General features: G+C 41.5%; 2 protein-coding genes across 2 annotated transcripts; one reads left to right on the forward strand and one right to left on the reverse strand.

Annotated features, from left to right (window-relative positions):
• Nucleotides 1-2,743: 2,743 nt before the first annotated feature.
• Nucleotides 2,744-6,210, reverse strand: sec61b (SEC61 translocon subunit beta). The gene is made up of 4 exons (XM_051406535.1): nt 6,043-6,210; nt 5,401-5,498; nt 4,235-4,339; nt 2,744-3,343 (listed from the first exon to the last, which is right to left on the reverse strand). The coding sequence occupies exons 1-4, from the start codon at nt 6,043-6,045 to the stop codon at nt 3,256-3,258; spliced, it is 294 nt and encodes a 97-aa protein (XP_051262495.1). The 5' UTR covers nt 6,046-6,210; the 3' UTR covers nt 2,744-3,255.
• Nucleotides 6,211-6,509: 299 nt separating this feature from the next.
• On the forward strand, nt 6,510-11,251 carry alg2 (ALG2 alpha-1,3/1,6-mannosyltransferase). The gene is made up of 5 exons (XM_051406530.1): nt 6,510-6,634; nt 7,290-7,461; nt 7,586-7,723; nt 8,141-8,308; nt 9,672-11,251. The coding sequence occupies exons 2-5, from the start codon at nt 7,291-7,293 to the stop codon at nt 10,410-10,412; spliced, it is 1,218 nt and encodes a 405-aa protein (XP_051262490.1). The 5' UTR covers nt 6,510-6,634; nt 7,290; the 3' UTR covers nt 10,413-11,251.
• The last annotated feature ends 10,027 nt before the right edge of the window (nt 11,252-21,278 follow it).

The following is a 21,278-nucleotide window of genomic DNA, read 5'->3' on the forward strand; positions in this document are numbered from 1 at the left end:
AGAGTAGCATGTGTTATGTAGAACAGAAAATACATATGACCTATTTACAAGTCTCCTCAATTGTGTGTGTGTGTGTGTGTGTGTGTGTGTGTGTGTGTGTGTGTGTGTGTGTGTGTGTGTGTGTGTGTGTGTGCACATGTGCACACCTCTCTATGTAAGGGACCATCCCTTGTAAAAGCATGTGGTTTCCTCACAGGATATGGGTTTCTGGTGAAAAAGACAGAGGAAGTTCACTAAAGAAAGCTTCTCTTCTTTTCTTTCTTTCTCCTTCCAGCTTTCACTCCTCTCTGTCTTTCCACGAGACAAACGTTGTCTCACATGTGGATGCTCAGGATGATTTATGATTATAATTTATGTAGAAAACATGCACGTTGATGAAATCCAATGTAGTGGAATTGAAAATGCATTCAGACACTTTTTATCTAATAATTTCATCTGTAGAGGGGATAAATCATTAAGTTGTAAATTGTAGTTCAAAGAAAGACAAGCAGTGTTTCCTAAGAACTGTTAACATAGACCAGACATAAAAAAGTCCTCTTGTTCTTTTTTAAAATGTCTTATTTAATCTAATAATTGTTATTTAATGCCATACACCTTTTAAAGTTACTTTGTGCGCAGAACAGCTTCCTTCCTCTACGTCATCCGGTATGATTTATGCTTACTAAGTAATTGTTGAAAACATAAAGGAAACACACACCTGTTTCAGTGAGATGCAAAGACATCAACTTCTAAAGATACATTTTTCTTCAGAAAACGTGACAAAGATTTATACTAACAATAGGGCAGGTGTGTAAAATGTGAGCTCTCAGGATTTGAAGGGAATGCAACAAGAGCATTTCTAAAAACAAACAAGCATAAAATGCAGAAACACATAGTAAAAATCGATATATAAAACATATAGTGCTAACATACTGAGTAAATAAAATGCATTATTGATGCGTCTGTCTGTCTAAAACACAAAGACTGAGGACTCTGGTCCCAGCATTAAGGAAATTAAATATTCTACCTCATTTCAAGCCCTTGATGAAACTCTGATTTGACTTATATAGACGGTGTCAAGAGGAGTTTGGAACTACAGGTTGCGGCAGTGTGGAGGGTCACAGCGCTCCATGCTGCCTGGGCCTGTTTAACTCCTGCACACTGAGGGACAGTGTTTGCCACGGCTCCTTCATTTTTAATTGTTATGTTGAATTATTCTGGCTCACTGCCGTGTTGTGCCACCATGAATTGGGACGTTGAGTTTGTGAGTGTATCTCAGTGTGTGTCTCTGTGTGTGTGTGTGTGTGTGTGTGTGTGTGTGTAGGACAGGGACAAGAGGGAGAGTGATGTGGCAGGAGTTTGCCACGAACACTGGAAGCCTGTGGGAAAGCAGAGCCATAGCAACAGAATGAATTAATGAACAGGATCCGAATGCTACGTTTAACACAAGGTACAAGCTCACACACACAGCCATGCCAGCTGGTGGTTTCATATTCAACATAGATGACCTGGGGATGCAGTTTGGGACAGAGCTACTTCTACAACTACAAAACACCCAGCCAGCAGCTCACAGCAGCGGTCATTATACTGAACATCACGTCATACAATCTTCTAAAGGTTCCACAAAGGAAAGAATCAAACCTGAAGCAGTTTCTTATCATTTACTTTTCTTCCACTCATAGTGACTTTAATCTAAAAAGAATCAACATTGCGTGTGAGGCACTTGACTATCAGACAGACTGAATGATTACATTGTGGTAGCTGAGTGAGGTTTCACCAACGTGTTACACTACACAGTATTGTAATGATTTGACTTGGTTTAAAAAAAAAAAAAAAGAAGCACCACACAGAACATGTGTTCCTGTCTTTTGATATTATCTGAGCTGAGTGATATTCAGAAAATAGTCTGCAGCGCCCCCCTCAGGAAAAGACAGAAGAATACCTGGTAAATTCTGATTTTGGGTCATTCAGTGATTTTAAAGGAAAACCTATACAAACAGTTGACAGTGTGTGAAAATGGGAAAACTAATATATTTTATGTTATAATGTAGTATTATCAGTATTTAAGCCATTAGATAGAAGTCATACAGTTTCTGATTTCCTATGCCTTCTGGTATTACTTTCACTATGGACAGTTTACTAGCTGCTTTTCAAAAAAAAAAAATGTATCTGTCTGAAATTATTGAGAGCGGCAGAAACAAGCTTCAGTGCGGGTGGTGTTAACAAACCCTGGGGCAGCCCATATAGGAGGCTGATGCCTCTGAACATCTATAAAGGGTATGCAAACTGAAGTATTAACCCTTTCATCCGGTAAAACTTTAAAATTTTAAGGCAGTTAAGCACATATTTATAGACAAGTTTGGGCTTCTCTGCTCATAAGGTGCTATACAGTATGTGTGTGCTGTGTAATTACATGCAGAGCCATAGGATGAAACGATTAAACACCTCAGTCAAATAACACGTAACTAGCTGGAATTTGTTTAAACTACTAAGCATTAAGCATTAGAACTGTCAATCACACTACAATTTGACATTTCTCATTTATAATGTCTGTTCTGTGATAAAGCACGACCATCTCAAATGCAATTTCTGTTGGAACGAAGGCTTGCAAATGCCTTTTGGCAAAATGTACAGCTTTGAACAGTTTGTTAGTGGTTATAAAAAAAGGATCAAAGTGAGAACACTACTTCACTTGTCAAATATCTCAAGCACATAACAGGATTATTATTTCAGAAAACAAAATAAGGGTTCATTTCAAGACACGCAGATTTTTACTTTTTTATTGTACAATATTACAATTACATTTGTACAAATGTTTTTAACAAAAAAAAAAAAAAAAAAAAAAAATGCAATTCAGGCTAGAAGAAGAAATGCTTGCTGGGGCCCGAAAACAACAATGTCCTTGAGCACTAAACCTTCATGCCGCAGTGGCGGGAACATAGTGCTGCTGCTTGGAGTGAGGGCCACGCACACACACACACACAGACAGACACATCACATCTGAGGTGGGCTAGCATGGCTTTCTCCCGTTCACCCAGTCAGATCTTAAAAGACACAGGATGAGCAAAAGCAACACGGTGGATACCAACTTCAGTGCAGATGAAGATCGTGTATGGAAAATGGGCGCATAAAAATCCAGTTTGTGTGTCTGTGTGTGTTGTAGTGATAGAGGAGAAGGGAACTAAGGGAATAAGGGGTGTTGTTCGTTTGTTGTTTGGTCCAGGTCCAATGTGTTAAGAAGCCGAGGCGCAGGGTCAGAGGTCATCAGGAGGGGTTTTAAGAGCGGGTGTACTTCCCCCAGATGTGCAGCATGAAGACCGAAGCGATGAAGAGCAGACTCATCACCAGCACTGGCACCGGGCCGCTGTCACAACAAAGACAAACTGATTAACACACACACACACACACACACACACACACACACACACACAAAATCCCATCATTTGCTGTAACCCCACCCCGAGCGAGAGTCTTAGTGGAGTGGCTGATTTTATTGATGAGCTTTGGAAACAAGGAGGGGCTCTCATCGCTGAAGGAGGGACTGAGTGGGGGGTGGGGTGGAGGGGGTGCATCGCTAAGTAGCAGCATTGCCATGCCAACCATCTCTTCAGCGGCCCCCTCCTCCCCCTGTCAGGAGGCTGTAATTGAGTTGACCTTTCAGAGTGGATCCTTTAATGAAGCTTTGAGGCCGGCGTCTAACGCAGGAACAAACACGCACTCGATATACAACACTGTATGGCGAGTCTGCCCTCCTTCGACTGCCGGAGAGACGCACTCAATAACCACCACAGCACCATCGATCAACCACGGCCAGCTATGGCCAGGAGAGAGGATGTCTCTAATATTGGGGGGAGGATGCAGCAGAATACAAGTTTATGAAGTTGAGAGTTTTCTAAATGTCCGTGTTCCACACACACACACACACACACACACACACACACACACACACACACACACACACACACACACACACACACACACACACACACACACACACACACTTGAATCAAGCTAATCCACCGCTCGGAGATGATTTGTTTTACCACAGAGGCACGTCTGTCCAATTTCCTGCCATTAAACCCTCCTCCAATTCTACCTGATGAACATAAATAACGCTAATGATTGCACGTGTGTCGGAAATCCTGAGAATTAGTTTGTGTTGGTGAGTGGATGAAAGTTAAAAATGTCAAAGGCTAAATTTGTTTCGGAGTGTGTGTTTTTTGTGGTAATAACTTCTTTTATAAACTGCTCTTACACTTTGAGGCCTGGCGAATCTTCTGTGTAGAAGCGCCACATGCCACCGGTGCCTGCCGATCCCGTGGTCCTGCCACCGCTGCGTGTACCGCTGCTGGTAGCTTTCCTGCAGAACACACATACACACAACAATTGAAAAATATATCCACACTGACAAGTGTTTGAGTGAATTTACTAACTTATAACACTAATTTTTCTCTAACTCTTAAATAACATGTTAAATAATTTTTTTTTTCTCACTATAGAGAAATTTTCATGTTACAAAGTACAGAAAGTGCAGAAAATAAGAAAAGACACACAATTTAGTGAAAATCTGATAACTTTTACTCATCCAGCAGTTTCTTGAAACCCCAAACAATTTGATCAAAAAACAGCACAGTTAAAAAAAATAAAACTTTGCAATCATACCGAGTACTCAGACTGTGACTAACTACAATAGCTGGTGATGAAAGAGTGGAGTGATTCATGGATGCTTCACTCATGTGATGAGATTAAACGGAGGTTAATGAGGTAATGAAGAGGGTGATAGTAATGGGTAATAATGAGAGAGGTAACAGTGAGCCTCTGATTACACACTGATTAAGCCCACAGCACGACATCTATCTGCTGTCCTAATCTACGGAGGGCACACACAAAATACAGGGAAGGGCTATCTGAAAGTCATCAATCACTCTTTACAGTAGGATGACATAAACAGAGGGGTAAGGCCGGTATTTGGAAAAATAATTATGTGTTCAGGCTGAGATGACCGCATAACTTATCTATAATATCTCATGTGAAGTGGTCATCAGTGGCTACTTTTTCACAGCTGTGGCCAAAATACACATTTGTAACAAATTTATGGAAAAACAAACAAGGTCTCTGAACTCTACTGGAGTGATGAACTGAGGTGGCGTTTTAATTATGGTGGCTGAGATAGCTGCCCAGTAAGTCGGACCAAAATCTCCCGTAGGAGTTTAAATGGGTGGAAATCTGGGGACTGACGACCCCAATTCAGTGACCCTTAGATGGACGAATCTTCATTCATTATGTTACTGCGCCCATTTATTCAGGTCTTTACTTTAATTTGTTGCTCATCCGTATGCAAAACTATAAATACGTATTATGGAAAGTCTGCCCATCTGTCTACTGGTTAAAGCAGTTAAATGTTTAGTAGATTGTGTGTACCTCTGTCTGACTGTGGAGCCTGCTGCGCGGGGAGCCACTGTCTTACTGGGGGAACGGCTAGATGCCCCAACATTGGTTGCACTTGCTGCTGGTCCAGGCTGGAGGGGAGATAGCAAAATGAATACACATAAACAGGATTCAACTCCATTATATACACTCTCTGAACATCTGTCTAATCTCTCTCTCACACACACACACACACACACTCACACACTAACAAACACGTTTACAACTAAAACTAACTTACAACAGTCAGATAAATAGATTTACCCATGATTCTTTAATAGCTAAAGTTAACTTACATTTGATTGATCCTGAAATCTAAGTTACAGTGTGTTTATGTCAGAGTAGTGGCGAAGGCCTTGACCAACTCTAGGGTCCACACTGTTCATTGCTGTCAACTTTAAACTTCATAGTAGCCCAGTCAGACATGTCCTCGTACATAAATCATTAATTAATCCAGTACTGGAGCAGCTTAAAATGTGTTTCGGGACTGTCTGAGTTGCTGAGAAACAGCCACGTCCACAAATGATGAGCTGACGTTAGCAAGCCAGCTAACAGATAGTGAAACGTTAAATCAGTGCAATAGAGTTGGTTATCTCCAACAGCAGCACCGGTTTCAGATGGAGCCGAGGATCTTACCATTGTGTTTTATTTGTCCCGATACAAGTTGAAACCCTGAGCCTCTCTTCGAGCTGATGTCCACGTCAAATGAACGGCAGACCGTCGGCGTGTGAATTAGTCAAAACTTGAGGAGAGGTCTCACAACGCTGACGCTTGTCTAAAAAGGACACGACTGCAAAACACAAGACCAGTGCAGGCGACCGAGCAGAAGCCTGACCGGCTGATCGCCTTCGCCACAAAAACAATGAATCACTACATTGTTTTAGCAGGTTGTTTTTGTACTACGTTAAAAAAGCGTGCTTGTAAAACCCATGTGTTTTTTTAGTACGTTGAATTTAGATATTTACTTGTACTTTAATTTAAAGGCAAATTACAGGTCCGCCTCGACTCTGAGGGAGACGTGTCTCACAGGAAGCGCATCGGTTGTATCGAGGAAACAGGCGCCATTGTGGTTCAAACATGAAGCGCGATTAGCCTGATTACAGCGGTTGATTAGAGCCAACATGGCGTCCAACCGGTAGAGTTTCATGATAGTTATTCTTGCTGCTACGGGTATCTAGACGAGCATAATCACAGGTTTCCAAACTTGGACAAGGCAAGAGATCCAAAGGTAAACATTACTGTATTATAATTCAATTGTACGGAGTTGTGGTTCTCTGGTGCTTGCCCACAAATTGAATTAGCTACATAGGCTAATGTTCACAATCTTATCAGTGTAGCTGAAGACACTTAACATTTTCTAAAGCAAGCGGTTGTCTAGCTATATAGGAGCTTAGTTACTGAACTAGCAGGTTAAAGTAGAAGTCTCATTTCGTGTTGTTGCTATCAGTTTGACTTCTTCAGTGCCAGCTGTCGTTAAAAGGTTTTTCTGATAGTTCTTGGGGACATTGTGACAGTAAAGGTGGTTTACAGCAGGTGCAGGTGACATTTTCTGTTCAACTGTCGTGACATGAACTCCATCAAGGTGTAAAAGTTCTGAATTAAATGATGTTACAAAATAAATGCTGAACGTTTGTCAACAAGGCAGCTCTAAAAAGTTTCTCTCCCAAGCATCTGATGTTTCTCTTTTACAGTGTGTATCTCAGGTTAAGGCTGTCACTCATATTGGTTGTTGTGAATAAACACCTTGTACTGAATTTGGGATTATTTTCACTATTCTACATATAGTAATGTTTTTAACTGTGTGTCAAACCCAGTCTGCAAGCCAGTGTTTTACAAAAATATACTCCAGATTGAATTTGAACATTATTCCTTCTTGTGTGCAGGATGGCGCGGGTGGTGTTCCTCCATCCGGACCTTGGTATTGGTGGAGCTGAGCGACTGGTGGTCGATGCTGCTGTCGCTCTTAAGTCTCAGGGATGTAGTGTTCAGATCTGGACCGCCCATTATGACCCAACACACTGCTTCTCTGAGACCCTGGACCCAGAACTTCCTGTGGTACGTCAACACATACATTACTACATAATATTGTCCCTCAAACATACACAAGAAGACAAAGAATAGTTTAATGTAAAATTTTTAAGACACACACATTTAATCCTTTCTATTATTCCTATAATAGGTATGTGTGGGTGACTGGCTACCCACCAGTGTGTTTGGTTACCTGCATGCCCTGTGTGCCTACCTGAGGATGATTTATGTGGCTCTCTACCTGGTCTTCCTCAGCGGGGTGGAGTATGATGTCATCTTCTGTGATCAAGTGAGTTGTGTCCTTCAGGAACTCACTGTCCCTCCATTTTGTCTTGAGTCGTTTGAGTTCTTCTGAGCCCGCTGTGTCTTGTAGCTGTCCCTGTTGCTCATAGAATAGCTTCCATTGTTAACAGAGACTTGTGTCTTTTTGTGTCACACCCTTTAACTATACCATGCCATAAAATGGACACTCCCTTGCTTATTTTCTACAGTTATTTATTTCATACAAATAGACACAGGTATAGGTACCAACTTTTTCTCGCTTAATTAAAGTACAAAGACGGCTCATTATTTAGATTGACTTAAAGGAAGTCTCACTTCTTAAATGATTGTACAGTAACCAACCAAAGCACGTCATTTTGCTTTGGTTTGACGGAAAGGGAAGACATTTACATTTTTGTTCATTCCCCTTTTTATTCCACTCCAGGTGTCAGTGTGCATCCCGGTGCTGCGACTGTCACGTCACAGGAAGAAGGTTTTGTTTTACTGCCACTTCCCAGACCAGCTGCTGACCCAGAGGAAGTCAGTCCTGAAGAAGCTTTACCGCGCTCCAATCGACTGGCTGGAGGAACGTACCACTGGCATGGCTGATATGGTACGTGGTGAGGGTTGAAGAATATATAATTCTGCAGGTTGTGATGGTCAGATTGCAGGACGGGTTTGTGTCACTGTTACCATTTTCTTTCATCCAGATGGTAAAGTTAATTTATATAGCCTGGTGGTTCAAAAGGCACAGCACAGTACAAAACAGGCCCAATATGTGACCTGAATTCTTTAGGTAGAGTTCTACATGACCTTTATAGTAAATATTGTGGGTATTTTATTATTTTATTTTTTTTGAGATAATTTTTTTTTAATGAATTTAAGTTGATTTTGAAGCACATAGTGGGTTGAAAACACCAGACCTCAAAATATATAGATATAGATCATGCATTTAATAAACCACATTAATAATGGAGCCAGGGCTATCACAGTGCATAAAAGGTTAAATCATCATTTCACTCACGGCACCGCAAACTGGTGGTGTTGACGTCAGATAGACCTAATACATGATCAGGTCACCAAGTGGATCTAATGCTGTTTTCTCATCTACAGAACAGTAATGTTAGTCTTCTTGACTTGCTAATAAACATTAAAAAAGTATCTGTTAGCAAACAGAGTTTATGACATATTGCATGTTAGAATATATCTCAGAAAAAGAATAACTATGTTACTTGCATACTTATGTTTTTTTATAAATATATTTAAATGTCTTACAATCATGCAAATATGTAGCTGTGTATTTTGCTGTAATACATGAATACTATGAATATAAAAAATACTTTCACCGGATAGTGGCACAGGCTGCCTTCAAGAAAAAAGTGATTTTATTTTTTTATAGCTCAGTGGTTGAAGCTTCTAAATGATTCTTTATAATTTTGTCTATCTCCAATACTCCACTGTGTTTCTTCAGTTCATACAAAGCTGTAATTAACAACCCAGAAATACATGCTGTTGTCAACCGACCTTTGTGTGCTTACAATTACAAACACATTAGATTGCAATTACACTCTAATTAAATGCTGCTCCATTTAAAAAAAAAAACAGTTGATTTGTTCAGAATAATCTTGATCTCATCCAGATGTTGCTTTACAGGAGAGGTGAAGTAACTCTCACGACTGAGTCTGGCTCTTGATAACTACTCAAACTACAGTGTAATAGAATAAATCAGAATTCAAGGTATATTATTTTTAACAGCTTGAATAAACCAAAATGATTATTTAAAATACAGCTTGATTTCCACAGGCAAGCAATTGTAAAAGCTCAGGGCCCTGATAGAAAGGAAATGACATTTCGATTTTATTCTAGACTTTAGGATAATCAAAGGCCGCAGGCTTTCACCCAACTCATAGGGAATTAAATGGCCTGTGATATATGTGAGATCCTTATGAAACTAATCTCTCTGTACTTCCTCTTAGATTCTGGTAAACAGCCAGTTCACCGCAGGCATCTTCAGGGAGACCTTTCTGGGTCTACGAGGAGTCCAGACAGATGTCCTCTATCCTTCCCTTAACACGCGCACCTTTGACCAGCCGTCCACTGAAGCAAAAGGCTTGGAAGGGCTGCTCCCTGAGGGAACCTCCTGCCTGTTTCTCTCTCTGAACCGATACGAGAGAAAGAAGAACCTGGGGCTGGCTCTAGAGGCTCTTGCATCCCTGAGGAGCAGCCTTTCTCTAGGCCAGAGAGCGGGCGTTCACCTGGTGGTGGCGGGGGGCTACGATGACAGAGTTACTGAGAACGTCCAACATTATACTGAACTGAAAAAGCTAGCAGCGCAGTTGCACTTGGAGGACTGTGTCACTTTCTTGCGCTCCCCCTCCGATTCGCTCAAGGTGGGGCTGCTGCGGGGCAGCGCAGCCGTGCTGTACACCCCGAGCAGAGAGCATTTTGGGATAGTTCCCGTAGAGGCCATGTACTGCTGCTGCCCTGTTATCGCAGTAAACTCTGGGGGCCCCCTGGAGAGCGTGGCAGACGGGGAGACGGGCTTCCTGTGCGAGCCCACGGCAGAGGCCTTCTCTAAGGCCATGGAGAGGCTCGTCAGGGAGCCACAGCTCCGCAGGGACATGGGACTAGCTGGGAGGAAGAGGGTACGAGATAAATTCTCTCTTCAGGCCTTCTCAGACCAGCTGTATGGGTACATTGTCAGACTGAGCCAGTGATGAGAAAGCTGGAGAAAAGGCTGCAGAGACACAGTGTAATGGCGTAAAAATGATCCTTTACTGTGAATTGTATGTGGACGACTGGGGGCTGCAGAGAGTTAAAGTGGATGTCTTCTAACAGAGAATGTATGTGTATATGTGCAGGGAGGCAGGGGAGGGGGGGTATTATGAGGACTTAGAGGACAATCAATCAGCATTCCCCTGGAGGGGTTGCTGAGAGGAAAAAGAGGACGGAATCTCTATACCAATTAAGAAAAGAGTAACGAGTTTACCTACCCTATCTCTGGAAAAATACCACCCCTGCATATGTGTGTGTGTGTGTGTGTGTAGCAGTGCAGCAAGCAAGAGTCTAGCAAATGAGCGTACCAAAAGGATTGATTGTTAGAGTGAAATGTTTTGCACTGTGTATGGTTTTTTTTTTTTAAACTTGCTTTTCTAGTCTTTGTCTTTGTGTGTTTGTGGGATGAAGAAGAAGAATGTAGTTACCACCATTTGCCATCAGGCTTTGCACAGTCCCAGATCAATAAACAGGATGCTTTCCACTACTTCCTGTCCGCCCAGAGCTTTGTTCCCCTCCTCGCATTCAGAAGATGCTGGCCTGTCCATGACTCTTGCTGCTGCGTGGAGGTTATTAGCAGATGATAGAGAGTGTTTGGCTTTATTAGAGGTCTGGCTGATGGGCAGTGTGTCTTTGTCTGGGTCATTATCAACGAGGAGAATAGCAGAAGGTCATTGTGTCTGCGTGCTGGCCTCCTCAGCCCTCCTACTGTATAGAAATGTTCTTATTGACATTCCTGAAGTCTTAATAAACAAGAGGACACATAGTTTCCTGACTCTTATGGGGTTTGCTTTGTTGGTAAGTTTTTTTGGCCTTTAATAGAGTTTACTAAGGTTTTTGTGGGTGAGCATGCAGGCACAGAAACGTTGTAAATGTTATGCCATCATTTTTCTTTTCATTGAACAGATTTGATTGTGTCTTGAGTTGTTAAATGAGGCATTCTCAGGCAATGTAACAGTGAAGGAGTTTTATTTTTGCTCATTAAATGTCTGACAGATGTACAGAAGAAGCACAACAGAAGATCTTAAGTTTCTGTCTCCATCCGTTGCTGCATTATCATTTGCAGAGTTTGAGTTGTGTCCCTATGCGGCTCATTTTTTTTCTTAAAGGGAATCTAAAAAAAAAGAGTAAAAAAATAATTAGAACTTTAAAGTACACTCTGACTGGCTATGCATCTAATATTTACCACACAAACTTTCACTCCGGTGTTGCTGAACCTACCTGGTTGGAGACAGCGTTGCCGTATCGAACAAATGTGGCGAAATGCTCGCTGTTGAAGTTCATCAGGTCGTATTTAAACTCCTGGTGCAGAAAGGTTTCACAGCAATTCCTCATCATCTCCTGTGGAGATGGAACCAGGTAGTGCTTGTTGTTGTTGACCCTGATGCAGGTTCCTCGAGGCACTTTGATCTCTGTAATGCGCTGCGTGCAGATTCTGGTCTTCTTCAGAACACGATCACCTTTTGACTTTGGAACCATTTGTTGAAGGAAGCTGCGACAGGCTTTCTGTGTCATGTTCTCATCTTTAGAATTATGAGGATATGCAGTACAATAGGGGATAAAAGAGATGAGATTTCAGTCAAATAGATCTGGTACATTTAAGTTTTCAAACTAATATTTTTCAACAAAGTTCTGCCTATCCAGTGTCGTTATTTCAAATAAAGTCACACCTTACCTCCCACTCCAAAATGGATAACATAGCCTTCTCCAACATAAACACCCCAAAGAGACAGTCCTGACCATGGATGCACAAACTCAATCAAGTCTCCAAACTCTGCCGTAGACACACTCTGATCAATCTATATATATAAAAAAATAGAGTAAGGCTAGAGCAGCGCACAGTATCACAGTATGTTATAAATAACACATAATTACAGATTAAATTAGAACTGTATGTTATAAATAACACATAATTACAGATTAAATTAGAACTGTCATTTGTCCCTCTGAAAAATCGACCTGTTTAAACCTAATAAACGTGGTCAACAATCGTAAAAATGCACATACCTTGACAGGACTGTAGGTACAGCTGTGCCATGATAAACATTTCTGATTATATTAAACAATGCTCACCTGTCGGCTTGTCATTTGGGAAAAAAGGCTGTTCCAGTTTCCCAAAAGGTCCATCGTTGCCGTGAGCTGTGGCCAACAGACGGACTAAAGTGCATTTTCCAATTATTAGGACGCTGTAACCAGGTTGTGTAACAGTTGAAACGCCTTTATTAGTCGCGGACAGCCTTGACTGTAACTGTTTTAAGATGATATGCACCCTAATATGTTACCTATTAATCTAATACGTGGTCCATTATTCTCTCAGGTTCAGGCACTGTGAGACAATCATTAAAAAATTTCCTTAAATATTTTCTTTCAGCTTATTTTGCATTGAGTTTTCAATTCCCACTTCTCATTATTGATTCAGATATTTCTTCAGAGTCAATTTTAAAAGCTGTAACTCAAAGAAACCAACAGTGATACCACTTGTTTTTCAGAACGGAAAATTATTTGTCCCTGTAGGTCCAATTAGTGCAGGTGGCTATGGTTTATTTGAAATAGATACTAAGGTCTAACATTTGGAATATCACAGTGACAGACCTCAGTCAATTAATGTTAGTGATTCTGACATTTTTGATGTGCACAAATGGATTTTAAAAGATGTGTGTGTTATATATATATATATATATATATATATATATAAATTCAGGATCTGTATAGGTTAGGAAATCCCAGTGCTATATGTTTGTAACTGTGACAGTTGTGTGCACGCAATAATAGACACAGATACATTGTTGATAATGTTTCACATAAATATGGTTGTTTTTAGGAATCTGCTTTGTGAGCTCACATAAAAATAAAACAACAAAGCTCATGACCACACTTAAGACATAACCCATATGATAAAAACATAATATTTTGAAACAAAGATATGTATGTAACATCGGTGACTTATGAGTGAGCTCTGTGGTCCACAGTTCATAAAATACATCAAATGTGTCAAGTGTGTTTGCTTCATGTCCTAATGAAATCCACATTGCTCTTTTAAAGTAACGAGCCCAATATGTGATTTTCATATTTAACTTTGATTTTGAATGTAATTATAGATTACATTGCCCTTTGTGGTTGACAGATATTACTGAGATTTTGGCTTTTGAAACCCTTTATGATATATAAAAAGAAAAACATGATGCTCAAGTGTGCACAAGATACAGAGTATACATTTCTTAAACCTTTTTTTAAGACTAAAAAAGGAGAACCTGTAGAAATTAACCGCACAAAACATTTACTGACAGTTTTAAGAATGCAAAATGCGACTATAAGGAATCAAAAGGCAGCGGTGTGTTTGTTTATGTGTGTTACTGCAGTGTTTCCACATGCAGAGATATTAAGAGTAGATGATGAGGAGGGCGTTGCTGCAGTGATTTAGGGGCCCCGCTAGGCAAGATGATAAAAAGGCCCCGTGGAGCCTGTAAGGGAGGGAAAGACACGAACAACAACACACAGCAGTAAACACTCATCGGGCTCCATTCAGTGTTAATGTGTCCCACTTTACTGCCTACACAGGAAGATGGTGTCTGAAGTCTCCTTTCTATCTCTTCCTGTTTTCCTCGCTCGTTATACGAACTGTCTTTACCTCAAAGTTGTGAAAGAAGAATCGCTGCCCCTTCCCTGCCTCCCACCCTCCCCCTCTCTCCGTGCCCTGTGGTGGGGTGGTTATTGAGATCACGGTGTGTCTGAGTGGCAGTGATAACCGGTACCCAGGTGCCACTGGCACATGGTGTTTAATTAATTAATGAGACCGCGGGGTTGGTTTTCTAATTCCACCTAGCCAGCACCGGGGTGTGGGGGAGATAGCCGCGAAATGTTTAGGTGTGTGTTTTCAGGCGAGGAAAGGAGAAATGTATGTGGGAGTGTGTGTGTGTGTGTGTGTTATGGGTGTATATCTATTTTGTTGGCAGTTTGGGAGCTGGTTTCCTTGTTAGTGGAATATTAAGTATGTATGGAATATTTTTACTCTGACTTTTAATCATGCCTTATGATTGGGAGTTAATCATGGGCTAAATGAAACTGATGATGAGAGAAACACAGTTAGTGCTAATGCATCAATCTGAACTCTTCCTCCGGCACACTAACCAGGTCACACACATTGCCCTGAAACGGAGAAATGTACATGAGATTTAAACAGTGTTGGGGAAGCTTCTCTGAAAACATAGCTTTGCGAGCTACTAATTACTCCACAGTGGAAGAAGTGATTTCTCTTTGGTTGCTGGTGAGGGATCTTGTAGCGGTTTCACAAATGTAGTACAAACAAAATTCGAACAAAACCATTTATCTTAAAACTTTCCTGTTCCATTTGGTTCCTGAAGCTGGAGGGAATGTAATAAGAATTAAAAGTTAAGACTTATTAGAATATTGAATAAATAGGACACAAGACAGTTTATCAAAAGGGCTGCATAATGTGATGAAAACATATTGCGATTATTTTTTATAGATATAGGGATTACAGTGTGATTCGTAATTGTGGGGGAATTGTAATCTTTGCATAAAAAATTTGATTTTCACTGAAAAAATGATTAAAATCATGATGATGTTACATGTTTTGTTCTCTTAAATCTCGAGAACAAGGCTTGCAGACCAGGGGCATCTAATCAGAACTAGAGTAGTTCATTATAATGCTGTTTGTCACACATTTTTACCTTTATCCAACAATTGCAGCTTCCTGTGATTTTGCACTTGGCCATATTGCAATTTCACTAATATTTATTGATTGTGCAGCCCTAATTACAACCACCTTTTCTCATTATTTCTTACACGAATATTTTATTTGAGATTCAAGATTGCTGTCCTCTGTGAATGCCGTCTAGAGAGCAGAAATACTTGAAAGTAAAAGTAGTAAATAAAAACAAAAGGACAGAATGAGGGGAAAAACTGTACAATAAGAATCAGTTGTTCATCAGTAGTGCTAGTTCAGATGTGTAACACTAATCATATCTGTACTACAACTCAGTATAAGTTTGTAAAGTAGAGTTAGATGGATAATATTATACACCAGATGTGCAATATCACAGGAAGGAGGTGTGCAGTTTCAGTATATGGCAGCAGCAAAAGCAGGTTAAAAAAAACATATACAAAAATGACATTTCTTCTGTATGTATTGAAAGGTGTTTTAATCAGTGATCCATGGAAAGAGCATTAAAAATCTCTACAACAGTATATTCCTTATTAGTGTAATATAACATAGCCTTCCTTCTCGCTCCAAATATTTTCACATTTTGCACAAGAGACGGGAGGAATTTTACTGGATAAATGTAACAATGAGCCTTCCTGCTCATGAATGATAGAATATGCTTAAACAATAGAAAATCTGCATTTGTATTCACAGCTCATCTTTAAGAGCTGTTTTACATGGTACATGTTAGCAAATTATGTATTTCACTCTTTACTGCTTCCATAAACTATTCAAATATATTAGCTTACACCTCATAAATGTTAATACTGCACAACTCTTACAGTCACAGAGGCAAACAGTCTAAGTAGCTGATATCACAGAGGAAAGGAATGATTTACTAAAGCTACATAAAACTCTTCTCTCTGTGGGAGATCACAATAAAACTTCTATAATCTGTGATAGTGGAATATTATAGATAGCCTCTATAAAAATAGCTTTATGGCCCAGGAAAGAGAAGCATTACGACTTGTTCTACTCTGTGTGTTGTGGTTTAAACCATCTTATAGCTTAAAGATAAACGAGTCCATAGATTTCATACATCAGACGTCATCTAATTCACAGTAGGTTTATCCATAAAATGTAAGGAGCCTTGTTTCAGATGTAGAAGTTATGAGGAAAATGTCATGCAGTCTGATAAGAAACAACACGAGATAAGACTGAGAAAAAACAAAAGACGTAGCTTGCACACGCACAGATATGTACCTTATTGATAACATTAAATTGTTATCAAAGTTTCTATAAAGCAACGTTTCCAATATTCATTGTTAATTTTTCATTTAAACTGAGACTACACACACAGTCTGTGAATATTAAATATCTGGTGTCTTAGATGAAAGGTTGCAGAGTACAATACAGTTATTATAATTGCACAGTTTGAACCCGGAAGGCACAACCCGGGAATGTTTATACACAGCCTTAACACACTATAAATCCACTCCACTATTTGTCCCCAAACCTGCCCTGCTGTTTAATAATGAATATACTGTCTGTGGTGATGTGAGTATTCCATCATCTACATAATAAGTAAACTTGCTCACACAGCTCATTCAAAACTGGAGATTATAACTTGGCAAAAGACTGCCAGGCAACCAGATGAGACGCAGCAAAGACCTGCTGGATGCTGGATGGACAGATGAACTGGTTATGAAATAATTATAGTAGCTGATTCCAGACCTCTGAATCATTTCTTACATCTCAGATTTGTTTAGCAGTTCAAATAGGTCTGGTGTTGTGGCCAATGACGACTGTTTCCGTTGGTTGGGGAAACAAATGACCAGCCAAAGCTTTATGGAGGAACTCAGAATGGGTACGCCTTCTTCCTACATAGCAAACTACATATGCAACGCCAGAGCTTCAAATGAAATATAACATTCACGTCAGCCTCCAAGTTAGAGATATCAGAAATTTCTGATATAAATGATATGACTACAAGGCTGAAACAGGGATAACCATCTTGGAAAATATGTGTGAACACCACATCAGAATAAGGGGAGTTTTTCCTGTTCCCTTCATAGTTAGCTTGCTAGCTCGCTACATTAATGAAAAAAAAAAAAAGCAATAGAAAAATAGCGACCATGAGATCAGTGCAGCTGTTAAGCGGTTGTAAGTCCACGTACAGAAATAACTCTTGAACAGAAATATTTCTTTTTGAAAACGTTATAGCTACCCCAACAGCTTCTGTAACTGAAATTGATTTTGGTGGGACCAGATACATCAGTAGCTAGCTAGGAAACAGCATTCGTAACGAGAAATCAACTAACACGAACACAATATCAGGCATTCATTCAGAACGAAGGGAAACCACATGGCAATTCAGTCTGATTATCAGCTAAAGCTAATCGCCTCCTGGGTCCAGCTCCATCTTTGACCCACAGACATCAAAGTGCAATCAACGTTCACATCTAAAAGAAAGTGAATAAGCTTATTCACCAAAATGTTGAACTTTTCCTTTAAGATACAATATGTCAGCATGCTAAATGGCCTCAATAAAGAGCTGAATATAGATCTTTCTGTTTTCATTCATCTGCTATCTTAAATTTATGTCCCAGATAAGCAAACATCTGAACACACACTATGCATGCGCAGATATCCTGGCTCCCTGGTTGCTTTTCCTGGAGCAGCAGGGTAATGCAGGAGGAGGAGGAAGAGGAGGAGGGGGTTGGTGGGGAGATAGGAAGAGGCAACAGGAGAACAGACCTCCCATTGAACTTGGCTGTCTTCCAGCACTCATTCATCCAGTAATCAGCTGTGAGTCAGTCAGTCATACTGGCTTTAAACAAACACATTAACATTTGAGTGCACATTACACGAGTACGCACACACAAACACACACAAGCTGTCATCACATTAAATGCACACATACACACACAACCAGGCACAGTGTAGCACCATGGGTGTCTCTGCTACACTCTTACTTGGTGCATCTTTCTCATTTTAAATCTTTACAGACATTGGCCTGAGGGATATGTTTGGTGTACTTCTGGTGGGGACTTGCTTTGGGTGAGCACAGGAAGGGGTCTTTAATGATGAGGATGGAGGGTGGAGGGTTGAGATAGACAACAGTGCATTTGTGGTGTGTGTGTGTGTGTGTGTGTGTGTAGGTAGATGTACAGAGAGAGGCTAGCTTGGTGCACCCTGATCAGGGGGTACCATCGCCCACCTATGGCCCAAAAGGCGTTCGCAGTCGCCTGCGGGTACGACGCCACGGCGCTGCACAGGAGAAGCCGAGCAGACACCCACACAGCTGGGGAGGATAACCTCCGGTGATTACACTCACAGGGGTGAATGTCAATCACGCTGTCTGCCTGAATGTGTGTGTATGTTGGCATGTGTGAGACAATGCCCCTCGATTGTTGATGCAAGTATGCTTTATGTACAACTATGCAATCTTAATGTGTGTGTGTGTGTGTGTGTGTGTGTGTGTGTGTGTGTGTGTGCCCAGTGCCCAGCGATGGCCTGTTAGATTGAGCTGTCAGTCGGCAGGCAGCAGATGAAGATTAATGGAGCGCGCAAACAATAAGAGGCTGGCAATGATCATAAATATGCTAATGGCCATTATCAATACACACTCACCGACATGCATAAGAGTCTGTGTGTGTGTGTGTGTGTGTGTGTGTGTGTGTGTGTGTGTGTGTGTGTGTGTGTGTGTGTGTGTGTAGTATTCATGCAGCAAAGATTTGGAATAGGAGGTGATTCAGGTTACTGAGTTAAAATCGTTCTCCCTCCCCTCGGGATTCACACCAAAAAGCCATGCAACACACACACACACACACACACACACACACATATTTTTAGCCCGGCAGTGTGTTGGGTGACTGATGGACGGGAGAGACGGGCGTCCCATGTGTTATGTTTGGGTTGTGGGCTACAAGAAGGAGGGGAGGAGGGCTCATTGAGTAGATGACATGATTGGTGTCGCATTAAAATGTGTTTATTTAGTGTTTGTGCGCGTGGGTGTGTGGGTGTGTGAGAAGGGCAGTGGATAGCGATGATGTCTGTGCCAAGCCTCTGATTAAGACTACAGGTTCAGCTAATGGCACAATGAGAGGCTGATTAAGAGAGGAAGAGATGGTGAAAAAAAGAGCAGCGGGAGATAAAAGGGGTAGATAGACAGATCTATTCACTAAACTGATGATGGGGCTCTTTGTTGTCTCATCCCATTCTGTGGTCCTCTGGGGTCCTTCTTGTGTCTGCAGCATACACTCATTTTTTAAATGAAAAACCGCTTTCTTTATCTCTCTCTGCCTCCCCCTCCTTCCTCTTTTTCTCCCTCATCGCCCATCTGGGTCACACAGCGCATAAGAGACATACACAGGCCCCCAAACTAAAACCTGGTCATCCACTTCATCACTTCGAAAGACACTTCTTAACCTCCTTCTACCTACTTTTCACCCCCGGTCGTCTCCTCTCCTGCCGCCTCCCGCCCACTTTTTTCTGCTCTACTAGGTTCTTGCAAAGTCCACTGGGAAATGTCGGGGGCTCACGGGGCTCTCTGACCTTCCTTGTCCTTTAAACACACATACACACATGCATTTTCAGACGCACACACTATCTGTCCGATCCTGATGGAGAGTGTAATTTGTGTGTGGCAGGGTGGCGATGGATGGAGCATGTAATGTAGACATAGGGAAGTGGTTATGATTGGGGCTAATGAGCTCACAGGGGACACTGGGATAGAGGAAGCAGACCAATGGCAGACCTGCCTCTGATACACTTCACTGGAGGGTCCCTGCTGAGCTGAGACCCCCTGCGGCCCCATGGGAATTTGTGTATGGGTGTGTATGTGTCTGGGTAGTTCCTGTTTGAAAACCCAACAGTCCCTGTGGTCATTATACACTCATTCTGCTGAGCTGGTTATTATTGCACTCCGTGGACAGGGGTAGTTAAGCATTTAGATGTCGAATCACATCGGACATTAAGTCAAGGTCACTGGTAACTGGTAAGACACGGGTGGTTGTTTTTGGAGTCTGGTTGAGCACTGCACTTGGAAGTGCAGAGCAAACTCATAGAAACTCAGTGATGATTGCTAACACTGCCTCAGTGGGAAGTGTGGGTGTGTGCGAACAGGTGTGTGTGACAGTGTGTCATTCTGTGTGTGTGTCATTACCATGCATCGTGTGTCAGTGTTGTCCAGGAGGCTGAGCCTCTGCGCTGTGCTCCAGGGGAGAGTTATAGATTACCGGCTGGAGCAGTCAGGGGCCAGGGGAGTCGCTGAAGCCCAGACCTGAGAACTGTAGGCTGGGCACGGCTCTCAGCTCATCAGCCCGTCTCTTGAGGCTGCTGAGCTTAACCTGGAGCAAGACTCTGATTAACCAGACTAATGACGGTGCAGCCCCCAGCTCCCACTGCCCAACACCATAATCACTGCTCAAGGCCCAGGCCAGTCAGCGTGTCTATATGGAGAGAGAGCAGTGTCACAGCTTAATGGATAAGTCTACTGACAACAAGCATTTTAAGTCAGCTGTCAATACTCCCTCACTCACATGGCAAGACACCAATGTCTGAGAGGCTGGAATGAGATCAAATACTTTCACAGCTTTAATACATTTTTCTGTCAGCTGGACGTGTATATATATATATATATATATATATGTGGCTGAGTGTGTGCATGAGAATGTGTGCTTCTGTGTTTGTGTGCGTGCATTTGAATGTGTGTCTCTGTGTTTGTTTGTGTGTGTGCATGTGTGTGTCACCACAGTTGGAGGTGTTTAATGAGTGCTGATCGATGTCTCATCTGTGCCGTCTTATCTCTAAAGCAAACAATTCATCAGCACAATGGAACCTTTCAGCCTTTGGTACACACAGAGACCCCAAAAGACAAACTGCACAAACCAAACAATGTATGCAAATAAGACAAAGACAGACATGCTTTTGTTCATATCCCACTGTTACAGAAGATTACCTAATTAGTGTAGTAAGAATACACCAGTAAAGATGTCTGTTTAGTGTCTTTGTGAGTGTGAAAGTGGGTGTGGTGGAGGTGCATTTGCTCTGCAGACAGAAGTACACGCCGATAGTGTTTACTGTCCTCTGTGAGTAAAGTGATTTCTGACAACTCCTAAATGAAGCCCTGGGGGTGGCGAGG

Source organism: Dicentrarchus labrax, unplaced genomic scaffold (genome assembly GCF_905237075.1).
Source record: "Dicentrarchus labrax unplaced genomic scaffold, dlabrax2021, whole genome shotgun sequence".
Taxonomy (NCBI): Eukaryota; Metazoa; Chordata; class Actinopteri; family Moronidae; genus Dicentrarchus; species Dicentrarchus labrax.

Bases quoted from the DNA above. Each gene is read 5' to 3' on its own strand.
- sec61b (XM_051406535.1), bottom strand. The intron at 4,340-5,400 runs GTACACACAATC...TGTGTTCTGCAG, and splicing joins GGCTCCACAGTCAGACAGAG to GAAAGCTACCAGCAGCGGTA. The intron at 3,344-4,234 runs GTAAGAGCAGTT...TTGTTGTGACAG, and splicing joins GATTCGCCAGGCCTCAAAGT to CGGCCCGGTGCCAGTGCTGG.
- alg2 (XM_051406530.1), top strand. From the start codon at position 7,291: ATGGCGCGGGTGGTGTTCCTCCATCCGGACCTTGGTATTGGTGGAGCT. The intron at 7,462-7,585 runs GTACGTCAACAC...TTCCTATAATAG, and splicing joins TGGACCCAGAACTTCCTGTG to GTATGTGTGGGTGACTGGCT. The intron at 8,309-9,671 runs GTACGTGGTGAG...ACTTCCTCTTAG, and splicing joins CCACTGGCATGGCTGATATG to ATTCTGGTAAACAGCCAGTT.